Source organism: Typopeltis vanoorti, chromosome 8 (assembly GCF_054136105.1).
Source record: "Typopeltis vanoorti isolate ZY-2024b chromosome 8, IOZ_Tvanoo_1.0, whole genome shotgun sequence".
NCBI classification, from domain to species: Eukaryota; Metazoa; Arthropoda; class Arachnida; order Uropygi; family Thelyphonidae; genus Typopeltis; species Typopeltis vanoorti.
In genome coordinates this window covers 68,645,082-68,661,890 of record NC_143556.1, presented here as the reverse complement: position 1 = coordinate 68,661,890, position 16,809 = coordinate 68,645,082, and the positions used below count along the sequence as shown (strand labels likewise).

Genomic DNA, 16,809 nt, shown 5'->3' with positions numbered 1-16,809 from the left:
AGTTTCCCAAAGCTATGCTGGAAATTTTGCTTTATTTAAAATATGACAAAATCTTATTAACATCAGAATATCCAATTAAAATGAGACCAATTACTACTAGTTATCAACTCAAATAAGAAGAGTAAAACAGGGAAGGAAATGAACGTAGCACTAGCAAAGTGCAATTTTGGGGCTACCCTTCATTATCAGAAATTTGCATACTATTTATGATAACTGATAATACAGGTTAAAAATGCTATATGAGTGTGATTCTAAATAATAGTTAATCAAAAAATTTTCATTTGCTGTATTCTAAGAAACATGCTTATTTCATTTGGTTAAAAGGAAACAATTAAGAAAGTCTGCACTTTAACAGAACAGTTATCTGCCTTTATTCTTTTGGATTCAGATACACGTTATGGTATAATTAAGCTACTGCTCAAAACAAACTATTCTGAGGTTATTAACGTACTGCAATTAAATTGGTGTACTTATCTTAAATGCCTAAGTCTACTATTTCCAAATAATATAGGCAATTTATTTCAAGAAATGATTATCTCAAATAATAATAGAAAACTCAGATAATTAGGATTAAGGTGTTTTTCCCACCCTACATTATTATCACTTCAATAGTGAAAAACACCAAGGTATGTTTGTGTGGCAGATTAGACACACTTAAGAAGTACTTAAAGTAGCTTTATTGTTTCAGAATTTTATAAAGGAACTCTTTAACAGACCATGTTTTTCATCACATTTTTTTCTTCTTCCAAAATAATATAATGAAAATTAGGCTAATTAAACTGCCACCACTTAACTTAAGTTACTTAAATATATATATATATATAAAAATGCATACATCTTAGTGCTGAATTTCATGAAAATGTGATTCAGATGTAATCATGGACTTCATTTTTTTTTTTTTTTTTTTTTTTTTTTTTTTTTAGCATGATGAAACATTCATCAACATTTTAAAATAGTGTTTATTTTTGAAAATGTACTGGTTAATGAATTAACAGCAGTAAGATTATTTAAAAATAGTAGTATGTAAATTTTTTTTTTTTTTATTCAAGGAAAAAAAAATCTGGATATAAAAATGCTATTTTATTTCAATGTGCAAACCTAGTAATGTCAAAAACATGCTTGAGTGATTCCCAATGACAGACATTGAAAAACAATTATACATAAATATACATATATATATAAATATCTATACATATATATATATATATATATGCATATGTCTGTTTGTGTTTGTGTATATATATATATATATATATATATATTTGATGTGCATATATGTATGCATATAATATACATGCATATATACACACACATGAATATTAGATTTTTTTTGTACAAAACTGTTTTTTTTTTTCTTTTAAATACAGCTAAACACTAAACAGTTTCATAAAATGACATTTACATGTTACCAGTAAAACATGATACCAAATTTTCGTCTTGCTATTCTTACATATACACATAATGCATAGCTGTGCAAAACACAGCTATATTTACATCATGCTGTCATCATTACAAACATTTCACTGCACACATTTTTTCCCCCTTGGCTTTATTCTGATTTAATATTGTATTTAAACTGAAACTTTTCAAAGTTTATAAATACAGAACACAATGTATACTTCCTTCAATTTACAGAATATATATATATGCTTTGCAATGTCCAGACATGAACATAAATAGAACATTTCTAATTTTGCTTGTCTCAGAGCAGGAAAAATTAATTAAAATGGAAATTTGCCTGCATCTAGAAACAAAACTAGTCAGGTTAACAATATACTGATGTTTACATCAGTTTAGGGTTCATACAACCATTAAGTCAAGAACAAAATTAAAGAGGAAAGAAAGTTATTTGACTTGCAGAAATATGTTTCATCATCTACTTCGAAGGAAATAATAAAAAAAAAGAAACAGACATTAAACCCCTGTAAATTATTTAGCACCTCTAACAGCAGCTACATTTGTAAGCAAGCTTTTACATATAGAATGGCAGTACAGAACAATGAAGTAAATGCTTTTAGACTTATACACAATTAAAAATACTTTCATTACACATAATCGTTTTCATTTTGAAGGCCACATATACCATTCTAATACATTATTAGTAAATACACATTTGTATGGCATTGCAGTTATGGTGTATGTAAGTACAATAGTTTAGTCTGGTATCACAGTGTAACTTCAGTTTTAAACAACAAATATAACAAAACAACTCAGCAATGAGATGAAACAAATATTTTATGAAAAACTTAAATTTGCTATGTCTTTACAAGTACTATGCCAAAACAATTTGTATCTGTTTTACAAACAGGAATTGCACTGTTAGACAACGTATTCATCTGTGAATGCATGTGAGTCTACATACCAATATGGCTCTAAAGGCAAAAATCAATTATGAAACTGTCTGTCCGGTCTGTCAGCATGTATCATACATGCGTCCCAAAGTACAATAAAAAATTTAAAAGGAACTACCAAAAATTCAGAATATCTTATACTAACACACTTAGAAGTATTTAACAAAACTGGGTTACTGCAAAACTATTTTTTAAGCAAATTCACAAAAAAGAATACACAATAATATTTTCATATTTTTGGCACCCATATATACCTTAATATCTGGTCAGCAATCACAATGTTACCATGTCTAACACTAAAACAAAACACTCAGTTCAAGCAACATTAGCATGCAAGCATGAACAGTTACCAGTGTACAACGGATAGAGGAACACTGAGACACATGTGCACAAACTATACCAATATCTTCTACAAAGTGACATTTCTAAGGAAAGACAAACATCTTAGACTGTTCATTAAATACTGTAGTGCAATGACAAACACTTTTACAACCTCACAACTCAGCTACATTTAATGGGACAGAAAGACACATTAAGTTAACATCCTTTATCAATGATATTTAATAAGTCAGAGAATTCCTGCCTATAAAGACATAAAAGTTTTCTTTTCCTGTAGACTAGATAACCCAAAGTTTATTTTTTATTTTATTTTTTGTTTTTTTTCCAGAGTGTGTTAATATGGGCAAAAATAGGATACTTTATTAATATTTCATATTCTACTTTTGATATATAAATTACGATATATCTCAGTTAAAGCATCCGTGCCTCAATCCTGTAAAATCTAAGGTAAAAAATGCAATCAACTTCACAAATGTTTCCAAGTTGGGTGGATGACAGAGAAGTCAACCCTGAGTGAAAAATTAGGTCAGTTGAGCAGAGGGTTTTCTTCTCTAATAAAATTCTTACCTTTCAAAGTAATTTATTTTGGTCCAGTTTACACATTTAGAGGCACAATTTAAGGTGAGCTGCACAACTCTATCTACACAAGGAGATTGAAAATGCTGCCACATATGCCAGATTGAACAGTAAAAAAATAAAAAATAATCATAAAAAAAGGCTTCTTTTTGCACAAAATCTCTCTCATTCTCTAACTGGATACATTACACTTAAGTTAAACATATAAAGCTAATTAGAAATTTTGCATCCAATTTTGATGCTATGTATATAAAAAGACACGAAGGGTCTTAAATTAACAGTCCTGGGAATCCACTGAGAAGTTAGGATGCAATGGAGAATTCTGGAAGAAAAAAAGAAAATTTTTTTTTGATTTTCATTAGCTCTTGAACGCAAACAAATTAAATAGCAAATTACCAAACAATTTTATGATGTTCAACTAAATTTAATATCATATTTTATTAATTCTCCCTTATCATCATAATATGAAAAAATTTTTTTGGTTAGATAACTTAATTTGTTCATTTAAGTAATATTTGTCTAGTAAGGCAAGTACCCAGGAAAAGTTCAAGATTCACTGTGACAGCTCATAAAAATTTGTGAACGTTTATCATCATTAATATATAAATAAAATAGCACCTACAGGTTTCAGTTTCTGATCAGCTACTCTTGCATCAGGATTTTGGGAAAATGACAAATGATACTTTACAAATGACATGCTAAGAGTGTTTTCCAAATATGGCATAGATAGAAGCTGTGTTCCAATCTATAGTTTTGCATATATGTATGACATTTACCATTGTAAGATTCTCAGATGCAATCAAACTAGAAGAAATTAGGCTCAACAGCATAGCAATGCTGCTCATAAAAGAGAAATCATGTTTAACAGAAGCATATTACATCTACAAACCAGATGGGCTCAAACATAGATACTATGTATGCTACACATGAAAGATAATTTCTTAAAAGGAAGCTAGTTAATCTATTCACTCACATGAGGACTGTTATAAGAAACAAAGTCTGATTTTGTACGACCTATGGAAGTTACTTATATCATGTAATATTTCAAACACCTCAATTATTCTAACAGTCATTGAAAGGAAGCTAATAGCAAACAACATTTACATCAACTTTCTACAGTTTGTATTACCATTGGCTCTCTTACTGCATTTTAGCATACATCAATGTACTTTGCATTCCTGTTAACTTATGTATTTTTCCTATAATCCTGATGAAGCTATAAGATATTTAACTTGTGTATATTAACAACAATAAATCCAATTTCATTTGCAACCAGAGAGAGTGAGAGAAACTAAATGAAATACTGATATTCTTTACTGACTTCAACATAACGTTCTCCCACTTGGTGTCGCACTGATTTGATCGTCGGCTTGTCGAGAGCTCCTGAAAAGATTAGTAGTATTTTGTGTTAACTTTGGCAATTTTACTAGAATTTTAAGTAGTATTGTTTGCTTTTTGTTTCTTGGTGTGTCTGTGCAATTTTTGTGTGTTTTCTGTTATTTTAAGTATTATTTTTAAGATAAGATAGCGTACATATGGCACTGATAAAGAAAAAAATGGCGGCCAGGTCGCCATGTTTGTTTAAGAGTTTTGATGTAAACAAATTTATGCAATGTGCTGTCTGTGAGATGTATGCTTTGCGAAGAGCGGTGGGAGTCTGGTTAGAGGGTAATAGTGGAATTAATATGTGCAGAAAGTGTAAGGAGAATGAGGATCTCAAGCGTGTTTCGGGTGGCAAGAGTGATATTGTTAACGATAGTCAGAATGTAGAAAATGGCGGTGTGATAGAGAATTGCGTGGTAGTGCCAGATAGGTGTGAGAGCGTCGTTGAAAGTGTAAATGAAGGTAGAAATACAGAACGAATGGATGATTTGATTGATAATGAAAATGGTGAGATAAATGCGAGTAGTGAAATTGCGTGTTTGAACGGTGCGATACACAGAGCGAAAAGGCAACTGGAGCGTATGGAAAAATGTGTGTTGAACGTACCAACTAATAACCGGCGTAAGTCTGTGACGACAAATAATAGAATGTTCGTAAATGTCAATAAAATGAAGGAGTGAGTGCTGTATGGGGATTCGCTATTAAGAGGTGTGATAGTTGAGAGTTTGACGAAGTCGTACCAGCCGGGTGTGAACATAAAGGACGTCAGTGAATCTATTCGAGCGCAAAAAGAGGGTGAAAGAGATGATAATCGTGACAAGAACAAATGATTTGAAAGAGGACAAAATGGAAATGATAGAGGATGTGAGGGAATTACTTGAGGTAGCAAAAGAGAAGAATGAGAGAGTTAGGATAGTGAGTATTTTACCGCGGTATGACAGCGAAGTGTTTAGAAGGAGTGCCATAATTGCCAATGACTTTATGTGTGGATTATGCATGGAGAGTGGTATGGAATTTGTAGATGTGTGGAATGAGTTCGATGGGCGAAAGGACTTATATAAGATGGATGAGTTACATTTGAATGGAGTTGGTGTACGGAGGCTTGAAAAAGTGTTGATGAATGATGTGGAAGTGGATGTACAGACTCAGGGAAACTAGATTTATTAAGAGGTGGGGGGAGTGGATATGCTAAAGAGAATCCCAAACAGTTTTTTCAATATGTTGCAAGTAAAAGGAAAAATGTATATAGCAGAATGATTTTAAAGAATGCCGATGGTAGGGAGGTAACCGAATCAGTTGATATAGTGGAATTACTGAGCGAGCACTTTGCAAGAGTATATCATCCAGGTGGTGACACTGCAGGAATGAATGAACCAATAGCTTATATGGGAATTGTGGTAAATGAAGTGGGGGTGAATAGTCTATTACAAAACCTCAATGTCAATACATCTGTGGGATTGGATGGTATATCAGCTCATGTCATACGTGAAGCGGCTAAAGAATTGTCAGTGCCCTTGACCATTTTGTTTAATTTGAGCCTCGGGTCGGGGTCAGTCCCAAGGGGGTGGAAAGAGGGGAAAATAGTTCCGCTGCATAAAGGTGGTTCCAAGGCTGCTGAAAATTACTGGCCAATCAGCATAACAGGAATCATTATCAAGGTCTTGGAGAAAATAGTCAAGAGGAAAATACAAGACTGGATAGAAGAAAATGGGATACTGTATCGGGGACAGCATGGTTTTGTGAAGGGTAGGTCATGCCTCGGTAACTTGCTCACGTATTATAACACAGTGATGGCTGAACTGGATAAGGGTAATGAGTTTACAGTGATTCTACTGGACCTTGCTAAGGCCTTTGACAGGATACCACATGGAATTCTAATCAGTAAATTGCAGCATATGGGGATGAATATAGGGTTGGTGAGATGGATAGGAGGGTGGTTGACAGAGAGATATCAGAGAGAGTGGTTTATTCAGGAGTAGAATCCACAAGACGGCCTGTGACTAGTAGTGTGCCACAAGGATCTGTTCTTGGACCACTGCTGTTTAATTTGTTCATTAATGATATAGGAAAGGATCTGAGAGGAATAGTTCATTTGTTTACGGATGATGCAAAGTTGGGTAGGGCAATAGTGAATGCAGATGACGTCAAAATTTTGCAAGATGATTTGGATAGATTGGAGGTCTAGGCTAAGGTGAATGGATGTCAATTTAATGTGGCAAAATGTAAGGTTATACATTTTGAGGTGAAAAGATTAGCAGCAGATTATTACATTGGTGGAACTGTACTCCAGGAAATTGATGAGGCACGAGATTTAGGAGTGTTGGTGGATAAGGAGCTGAAGTTTAGGGGGCACATTGCAAAAGTGGCCAAATCAGCTCATCAAATCACTTGGTTGCTGAAGAATACGTTGACAAGCAGAGACAAGCAGGTTATTGTTCCTCTGTATCGAGCCTTGATAAGACCCCATCTCGACTACTGTGCCCAGATTTGGTCACCTAGGTTTCTTCTTGATGGGGAGGAGGTGGAGAGGATCCAGAGGCGAGTGACCAAGATGATAGCAGGTCTGTGGAATGAACCTTATGAGAACAGGTTGAGGATTTGTGGGTTGCAAAAATTGGTTGATAGGTGGAGGAGGGGAGATATGATTGAGACATTCAAATTACTGAAGGGTTTCTATAAAATTAATTCAGAAGATATTTTGGAGAACAGGGCTGGTTGTGGGAGGACTAGGGGACATCCATGGAAACTGGGCAAAAGTGTGGTTAGTAAAGGTGTTAGAGCTGGGTTCTTTACTTGTAGAGTGGTGAATGAGTGGAATGTGTTCCCAGAGTCTGTGGTGGATGCTGTGACAGTGAAACGAGTTTAAGGCGAGGTATGATAGATACTGTATGAATGTAGAATAGCTGTGAAATATGATTTGGGGCCTCCCTCGATGAGTCTAATGACTCCCTGGAGTTGCCCATAATAATAATAATAATAATAATAATAATAATAATATTTGCCATTTAGCAAAGACACGTTACTTAGTTAAGAGTATATATTACTGCCTTCATTTAGTTATGTAGTACATATAATAATAAACCAATACAAATGAAGTCCTTTTAATTTCAAACAGTCTATAAAGTCAAATGACCACTAAGTGATCCGGTTGGAGCTGACAACTGGATGGGTCTACAGGTGGCAGATAGTGGATCACCCTCCAGATATGGAGGGCAGCTGCATGTTACAGAACCCTAAGATGACAATGTGATATGGCAGCTATACCCAGGACCGGTCTTCTCTATAAAGGGGCCCGGGTGCAAGAAACCTTTTGGGGCCCTAAAATATTTTTCAAAGGTAAAAATTAAAGGATTCGAAATAAACATGTTGTAAACCTCTTACCTGCAAATGATTTTGGCACAGGAAAACAAACAAAACAAACCAAAAAAAAAAACACATTCGAAATATAATATTTTCCGCAAATGTGTATCGAATGTGCCCACTAGATCGTGGGGACCCGGGTGCATTGCACCCACTGAACCCCCGAGATGGCCGGCCCTGGCTATACCTCCTCAGGGACATGCTTATGTCCCTGAGGAGGTACCTGATGATAAACCACAGCAACTGTCCACCAGGTAAGGTGCGGCTGTGTCAGAAACAGCCTCTGTTTTGGGAATTGATGGTAGCCTACACTGGCCCTGGCTAGGAAGTAGCACCTTCAGGGTCCAAATGCCAACTATGGTATCTATCCAGGACACCACAAGAAATGAGCATACGGTATCAAAGTAGACATACCGATTCATATGTCATTCAAGTCAACAAGGTTTGCATCCATAGTTTAGACAGAGGGCAATGTTCAAAAAGTCCACTACAGTCTTGAAATCATTTCAATCACCTTAAAAATTAATGAACACACCCAAACAAGAACATCGGGAATTGCCTGAATATCGTGGTAACATTATTACCAGGCACAAAGTAGACATATTGTTGCTCTACAAGAAACTCATCCCACCAGGAAATATTACCATTCCTAGCTACATTCTTCTTAGTGATAAACCTGATGAAAGACATGGCCTGGTGATCTATGCAAAAACAAATTTAGAAAAAATCTCCAAACCTCTGGACCATTCACAAAGAGACCTTTTTTTGTTGGTATCCAGCTGGACAACTTCTTGACCTATGATGTACAAACTCCAATCCAGTAACTACAGATGAAATTGATGCCGCACTCAAACTAACTAAAACAGGTAAAGCTCCCAGCATTGAGGGCATCCTTCCAGACTTTCTTACTCACTTTGGTCCCCAAGAGCAAAACCCTGGCTATCTGATTTCTTCTTCACAATAATAAATGATGAACAGCTCCCAAAACTTTGGCATGAATCAAAGATAATAGTCCTACCAAAATCTAATAAGTCAAATGATGATTCTAATAACTACTGCCCTATAGCATTACTCTGTAGTCCTTACAAACTTTTTGAGAGGATTATCCTCTCTAGAATTTCTCCAAAAATAGAAGCCACCTTGCTCAGTGAACAGGCTGGGTTTGCCTAACAATAATCAGGGCCTAGCTCTCACAATTCACATAGAAGCTGAATACCAAAAGGGTTTAAAAACAGGTGATGCCTTCATAGACCTAACATCAGCTTATGACATTGTATGGAAGAAAGGTTTACTGTATAAAGAAGCTAAAATAATCAACTGACCAAAAATATTAAAATTACTAGAACAAATGAGCCTCCATAACTCAATCGGTATAGACGAAGCCCTTTGGTTGGAAAGACCTGGGTTCGATTCTCATCAGTAATGTGAGGAACCTTTATCTGGTCTCTTTCGACTGAAGGTGAGTTAGCCAGTCTCATATGGAGGTAGGGGCATTTATACACCTGGAAACTTGGGTTTTTCTTTCCCAGAACAGGCAAATCAACCTGCAAACATATGCATCTACAGACATAGGACACACCAGGAGGCATAGGGCTAACCACCTTATCCTTGATACGGTAGTGGTTAAATATAGAAAAAAAATCCTCGCCACCACAAGGTAAAAGAGGAGGGAAGGAATAATAATAAGAACAACAACAAATGCTCTCCAATAGGAAAATAAAGGTCCAGTTGAATTCACAAAAAAACAGAACATTTATCTTATAGGATGGATTGCCAGAAGGATCTGTTCTCACCCCAACTTTATTCAACCTGTTCACAAGCGATATCCCCTCCAACAGCTAGTCAAAAGTTTATCTCTGCTGATGATATAGCTATCACCACCCAAGACAGTACTTTCGAAGGCTTGAGGAAACAGTGAGCAAAGATCTGAACTCACTACAAAATTACTTTGAATGATGGGGACTATCTCCGAATCCCAGCAAAAACTGTTGTTTCTGTTTTCCACCTAAATAATCACAAGGCTCATAAAAAACTAAAAATAAACTTCTGCAACAGGATTCTAATCTATGAAAGTAACCTTTGCTATCTTGCTGTCCACACTTGACTGTACTGAAAACATTTGGAAAAAATAAGTTAAAGATATCTACCAGGAACAATATCATAAGTTGAAAGGCACAACAGCAACAGCCCTGGCTCTAGTCTTCCCTGTTGCAAAGTATTGTTTGCCAGTTTGGAGCCAAAGTTACTACATGACTGTTGTAAACACACAGCTTAACATAACAATGAGCATCATTTCTGGTACCTTATGATCTACTCCTTTCCCACATCACTCCTCCATGCTTCAGAAGAGAAGAAGCTATCATCAAAGAAATAAAGAAAATGAGAAATAACACTTAACTCTTATTCATCAAGATATATCATCACCTCCAGCACACTACCTTGCCTCCAGATCATTTTACTTTTACATTAATACTGGTGACATCAAAACTCAACATGTAATATGTTTACTTCAGCACTCAGATGGTTCTAAAATTGTGGTTTTCCTCATTTTCAAAAGGCTGTCTACACTGAAGGAATGAAAATAACAGCATGTAACCAAATTTTGCTCTATAACCACCTATCAAAATTTGATTTGACAGGCAAATCAAATATAAAAATTTGATTTGCCTGTCTCCATCACTTTCTTGTGCTTTAAAGTCAAAATGTTTATTAATTTTTTTGCAAATTAAATTGCCTTTATCGAACAAATGTTTTAGTAAAGGTGATTTTGGGCATATATTCCATTATACATTGCTTGGAAAGAAGTCAATGAGGACAACATAGTGTGAGGAACAATCAGCCATGGCACCCACCTTAATCATATGTAGAACCTCCTTTCGTTGTAATGACTGCAGCAATCTTACAAGGCAGAATTTTCACAAGCAATCAATGGAAATTTTGGACCATTCTTCATGTAGGCATGGGAGGAGATTCTGCACTGTTGTGGGGGCAGATGTCCCTTGGCCTCTCCCAATGCTCCAGTTCATCCCACAGATGTTCAACAGTGTTGAGATCAGGGCTCTGTGGAGGCCAGTCAAGTGTGATGATGATGTTCATGTCCACAAACCACACAGTTACAGCAGCAGCATTTATTACAATAAATCTCTTGGTCCAGATATTATTCTCCTAGTGTGCTTAAAAACGATGTTCTGGAATCAACATCTGTCCTGTATTGCCTATATAATCTGTCAATACTCATCTTGCATCTATGGGTCATTCCAAGTGAAATCATCAGGAGGCTGAAGTGCATAATTTTTGATATTGATGAAAGCGAGCTATTTTTTCAAAAGGCTACTGTGTTTTCTGATGGCAAAAAATCAGAGGAGGCATGGTGAAAGTGGTATTGTAAGCAATAACTTCCCATTGGATGGGTTTCAATCCTGTCCAGGAGATGTACAGAACAACTTTATAAGAGCTTTTCAGTGGAAGTTGAGTTAGCTGGTATTATTATGATATGTTTTTCTTCTATACAAGAGTTGGATAAAAAGACTGATGCCAAAAGTTATTGGATACTTTGTCTCCTTTTCTTGTTTCTACTTCTGTCACATCCTGATAGTAACATCACCCAATGATAAGGCAGATAGAATGTGACAGAGGTAGAAATAAGGGTGACAAAAATCACACTTAACAGCTTTAGCTAGACCAGAATGCTCAACTCGGCTGAGCAGGAGGCATGCTCATTGCATTTGACAATATAAAATCTAGTTTGGATTTGTTGAGAACAAGTAACACACACACTTGTATTATTCATATGGAGAATTCATAGGGTTTCTCAAATGCAAGGTTTTCCTCCCAGAAACTTAGGTTTTTTCGCAAGTTTTGCAAAACAAGCTGGCCAGAAAATAACTGGCAGACAGAGGAGACAATGCAGAACTGTCTTAACAAAGCATTATATTTGTATGAAGTCACTTGGCCATTACAGGCTGCATTAGAGCCTAGCATGTAAAGGACTGTCACTAAACAGAATTAGATGGCAAAAGTTAGAAAAAGAGGTGTTTGATGCCAGGATTGCAGGAAAAAAAGATCCCTCAAGGTGGGTTGGCAGTTAGTAGTGTCCTAGAAGAGTGAAATGCAATATCTAATAACAACAGACTTAAAAAATATAACAGATTTAATTTGGATACCTATTAGGAAAGGAGTATCTTCACTCTTTTTCTAACAGGATGGGGGAAAATACAACGTAATCAATCGGCAGAGGTCATAAAATGAACACAGTGAGACTTATACCAACATTGCCAGAGTTTAGAAATTCATTAAATAAAATGTTCATCTAAAGGAAAAGGACTTTCTTTCAAGCAAGTTTCAGTATAAAAAAAGTACATAATTCTGAGATAAAAGGAAAAGGACTTTCTTTCAAGCAAGTTTCAGTATAAAAAAAGTACATAATTCTGAGATAAAATTAATAAATACACTTCTTTGGGAGAGTTTGTTAGATATTAATTATGCACAAGAAACTTTCACTGTGGCAAATATAAAATGGAATCAATAACTGCAAACTAGTTTAACAACATACATGTAATGGCATATGTACTACTGGAAATTATCATGTTTCAAAACATAATGTGCATCATACCTAAGGAAGAATTATACTTGAGATTCCTGATGAACAATGACCAGATCATGTGAGATTTTTTTTTTTTTTTAAATTATATATCTGATCTCAACACAAAAGGCCACAAGACCTATAGCACATTAGTGCTGTATGTGGGCAAGATGAATAAACGAGAGGAGGAGTCTATTCCAAATGACAGAAGTAGATGAAATGAAAGATGTGGCAGTGATGTTGGTTCGGTGAGTTTCAAGATGGACTGTAAAAGGGTATTGATTAGCAGTGGCTCTTGTTTTAATGATTTTGGAGGAGAGTGGAGGAATAATATTGGCCAATTCAGCAGAGCAGCACTGTCCATGAAAGTATCTGAAGAAGAAGCACAAGACAGATACTGAACATCTGTGTGAGAGGAATTGAAGTGGGGTTTGTGAGAGAAGGATTATTAATTAGGGAGAATGTCCTCTTCTGGATAGAATCAAACAATCTCAGAAGATTTTGGTGCACCACCCCAAATATCTGACCAATTTCATGGCTGGGTGGATTTGAACTTCATATAGAGTTAGCAGCTGCGAAGGTGTGAAGTAATGTCTTGTGCGAAAAAGTACACCGAATTTTTTGGCAGCTGCAGAAGTTATAGTTGAAATATGGTTGTACGATGTAAAGATTAGAGGTGCAGGTCAGTCCAAGAAGAGAAATCTGGTTGTGTTTGGATATCTCAGTATTACTGAAGGTAAGGGTAATGCAAGAAAGAGCATGCATGCTCTTTCTAGCAAGAGATCAGACAGAACTGAGTTTTGGCAGCACTAAAGGTTGTCACTGGGATATAGCTAGGAGATCTGAGTTCAAGTCCCTGGTCATAGTAGATCTTGAAGTTTCTAATACTTGAGCACTACAAGGTTTCTCAAATGAAAAGGATGAATGGAGTGTACTGTTGTCAGCAAAGCTATTTATAGAATTGGAAGTCTGTGAGAGCAGGTAATTTATATACAAGAGAAAGAGAGTGGGTGAAAGAACAGAACCCTGGGCTACTCCTGCATTGGTGGTAAATCTGAGGAGAATAAACTGTCCACAATGACATGTAGTGAGTGACCAGAGAAAGTTGGCAATCCAGTTGCAGGAGGAAGGCAGATGGTAGTTTGGTGAATAGGTCCCTGTGCCAAAAACAATCAAACGTCTTTGAAATGTCAAGGGCAACTACGTGAGTTTCTCCAAATTTCTCCATGACCTGAGCCCATAGGTTGGTTGGTGGTGAAAGAAAGATCAGCCGTAGATTGCAAGTGACAGAATCCATACTGCTGGTCACTGATTAGTTGGTATATCTCTAGGTGGTAAGATTTGGTTATCAATGACCTTCTCCATAATTTTTGGGAGAACAGAAGTGAGAGCAACTGGATGGTAGTGTGTTGGTTGTTTTTTTATCATTTTTCTTTGTGGACCTGATTCCATGTTGTAAGGTAGATGCCAGTTGAATAGGATAGACTGAAGAGATAATACAGGACAGGTGTTAGTTCTAGACACAATTTTTTAGCACAATAGGTGGGATTCTTTGGATTTCTTTTTGTCGAAAGACTATGGGAAACACGAAGGGAGCTATTCTTTGTGGAATGGAAGGAACTTTTCCCAGATGATCATGGATGCAGGAATTGGAAGAGAAAAGTGATAGCAGTAAGCTGGCCTTGTCTTTTGGTGAGGTGACTACAGCACCATTTGGATTTGAGAGTGGCAGAATCCCAGGTAGGCCGAATTTGCATCCAATGGCCTTGGCAAGGGACCAGAAGAAGTGAGTGGCATTTGCACAGGAGGTGAATTTGCAGTATTTTGCCCTTTCAAAGTCTGATTTGGACTTCATGATGATTCTATTGCAACTGTTGTGAGCAGAAGTATAGGCAAAGAGGGGAAGCTGGAGTTTTGGTCTTGAGCCAATTGTGGTATGCAGATGTTTTTTCTTTTACAGCATTAGTACACTTTTTTTTTTTGAGAACTAAGGCTTAGATGGTGGCTGAGAATTTGAGGCGTTGAATAAAGGATGAAAGCCTTCATTCCTGTGAATATGATTTCTATTATTCGGTCTGAGCAAGTGTTTGGATCAGAAGAATCGAAGCAGTAATCAGACTATGGGAAGGAGGAATATAAGTCATCGGAGTCCTCGCATTTGGTCCCCCCCTTGTAGTACCAAAGGACAACGAGATTGTGAACTGGTGGGTGAAGGTTTGTTCTGTGGTAAAAGAGAGACTTGTATGAGGTTGTGGTACGAGTTTCCATGAGGAGAACTGACAACCACAGTATACCTGGAAGAGGAAGAGGCTCAGTGTATTGCCAAATTGGAGTGGGTTGTCTGGTATTCTAGTAGGAAGATTGATGATCTCTGAGATAGGTCATTGCTGATGGTGAACACCTCAGCATCCCTGCTTGCTTGATTGGCGAAACTGGAGAAGGGGACCCAATACGAGTTGTGAATAATGTGGATTTGGGTGGAATAAAGTCTCCAAGAAAGATGACCTCACTATTGGGGTATTCAGACTGCAGAAAGTTGAGCTTTAGAAGGAAAAAAAATTGAAGAGGTTAGAGTGGTTGATGGAGTTTGGAGAGTGATATATGGAGCATATGAAAAGGGCAGGTTGATTTGGTAGAGAAATTTTGAGCCAAAGGAGATCATCAAACAGTGGGTATTCAAGAATTTGTAGTCGCTGGCAAGATATGTCGGTTCTGATGAATGCACAAGTGCCTTGTGGCAGAAAGAGCTGCATAATATGTAGTTTGGGCAGTTCAGGTTGCTAGTTGGGGATTCTGAAAGGAATAGTAGTTCTGGTTTAGATGATTGTAGGTGGTGATGCACAACATCATTTATACTGCTGTTTAGGCCGCTAATGCTTGTGAAGTGGATGTGGAAACTTTTTTTTGGGATAAGAATTAGTGTTGGTGGGTTGTTTAGTTGGATTTCTGTTGTCTTTTATGATTTTTTGGTTCAACTTTTAATGTTTTTTATGGTTTTTTTTTTTTTTTTGGGACTATTTTGTGTACGAGAATTTCTGAGATCTGCAGTAGAAATGCATTTCTTTTGGTTGTGGTTCATTGTGTTTGGTGAGGAAGAGATAAAAAGTGGGGCATGCAGCGAGGTGACAGACTCTTAAACATACCACCCAGACAGGAGAGGAGTCAGTCTCTGTTCATATGGTGCCCCCCCCCCCCCCCCCAGCCCCAGTATTTGGTCTCCCTCTAGTCATGAACTGGCAAAATGCATGGTTGAAGGATTTGTTGCTAACTGATTGGGAAGCCTCCAGGTTTGTTACTACCTGATTTAGTCCCATGAAACTAACCAGAAGCTGGTCTGTTTTACTGCTGTACCCTTGAATAGGGGAGGATCTGCACCCCCCCCCCCAGACACAGTGTGATTGCTATGTCATTGAAGGTATCGCTCTCACCGCATGTGCGAGGAGTAGTGGGGGAGGAGACAGAAACCGGAACCATTACTCTAGAGACCAAACATGGCAGTAGCCACTTCTGTCTCTAATAAGCAAGGTGGTAGTATTTCACTGGGTGATGAAAGATATCTACCACATGGCATTTCCTTAAACTATGGAAGATATGCATTGCATAGTTTAAGGAAATGACATATATACCATAGCCTTATTTGTGGAAACAGGTTATACTGCTGGAAGGTGAGATGATGATGACTGGGAGAGGCTATATATTGCATCGACAGCCCTTTATTAGTTGGTGAAGTGGATATAGAAGTTTTTTTTTTTTTGGTAAGAATTAGTGTTTATTAGGTTGTTTAGTTGGATTTCTGTTGTCTTTTATGATTTTTAATGTTTTTTTTTTAATACTAGATGATGTCTAGGTTTTTATTGCATTGAGTTTGGTGTATGTGTAGCATTTCTGTTTTCTGCCATAGTATCAGATGACTACCCTTTGTATGATAGGCTAATTCAGATATATTTCCTCTTCTTTTCCCATTTTTAACATGTTCTGACATGCAAATCTCATCATGCTATCCTGATCCAAAGAGCCTGCATGCCAGAACAGGTTAAAAATGTGAGAGGAGAAAAAATTAGGATTAACATACCATACTACCAATGAAAGTCTTCTGTAAACTGGCAGAAAACAGAAATATAATATATGGAGCATAATTGCTTTCTCAGGAAATTCAAGGAAGGTTCAAAAATGCCACACACACATTAAAAACCAAGGAAGTATCTTAAATCAAGTCTA

General features: G+C 36.7%; 1 protein-coding gene across 4 annotated transcripts in view; it reads right to left on the bottom strand.

The window, feature by feature from the left end:
- Window positions 1–347: 347 nt before the first annotated feature.
- LOC150104072 (CUGBP Elav-like family member 1) overlaps window positions 348–16,809 on the bottom strand; it is a 579,257-nt gene continuing 562,795 nt past the window's right edge. For all 4 annotated transcript variants that reach the window (XM_090397270.1, XM_090397273.1, XM_090397272.1 and 1 more), the window contains one exon: window positions 348–3,588. Coding sequence is in view for 1 of the 4 variants with exons in the window: in XM_090397273.1 (XP_090253399.1) it covers window positions 3,569–3,588 (20 nt within the window). In the remaining 3 variants the exon portion in view is untranslated. The remainder of the gene's footprint in view (window positions 3,589–16,809) is intronic.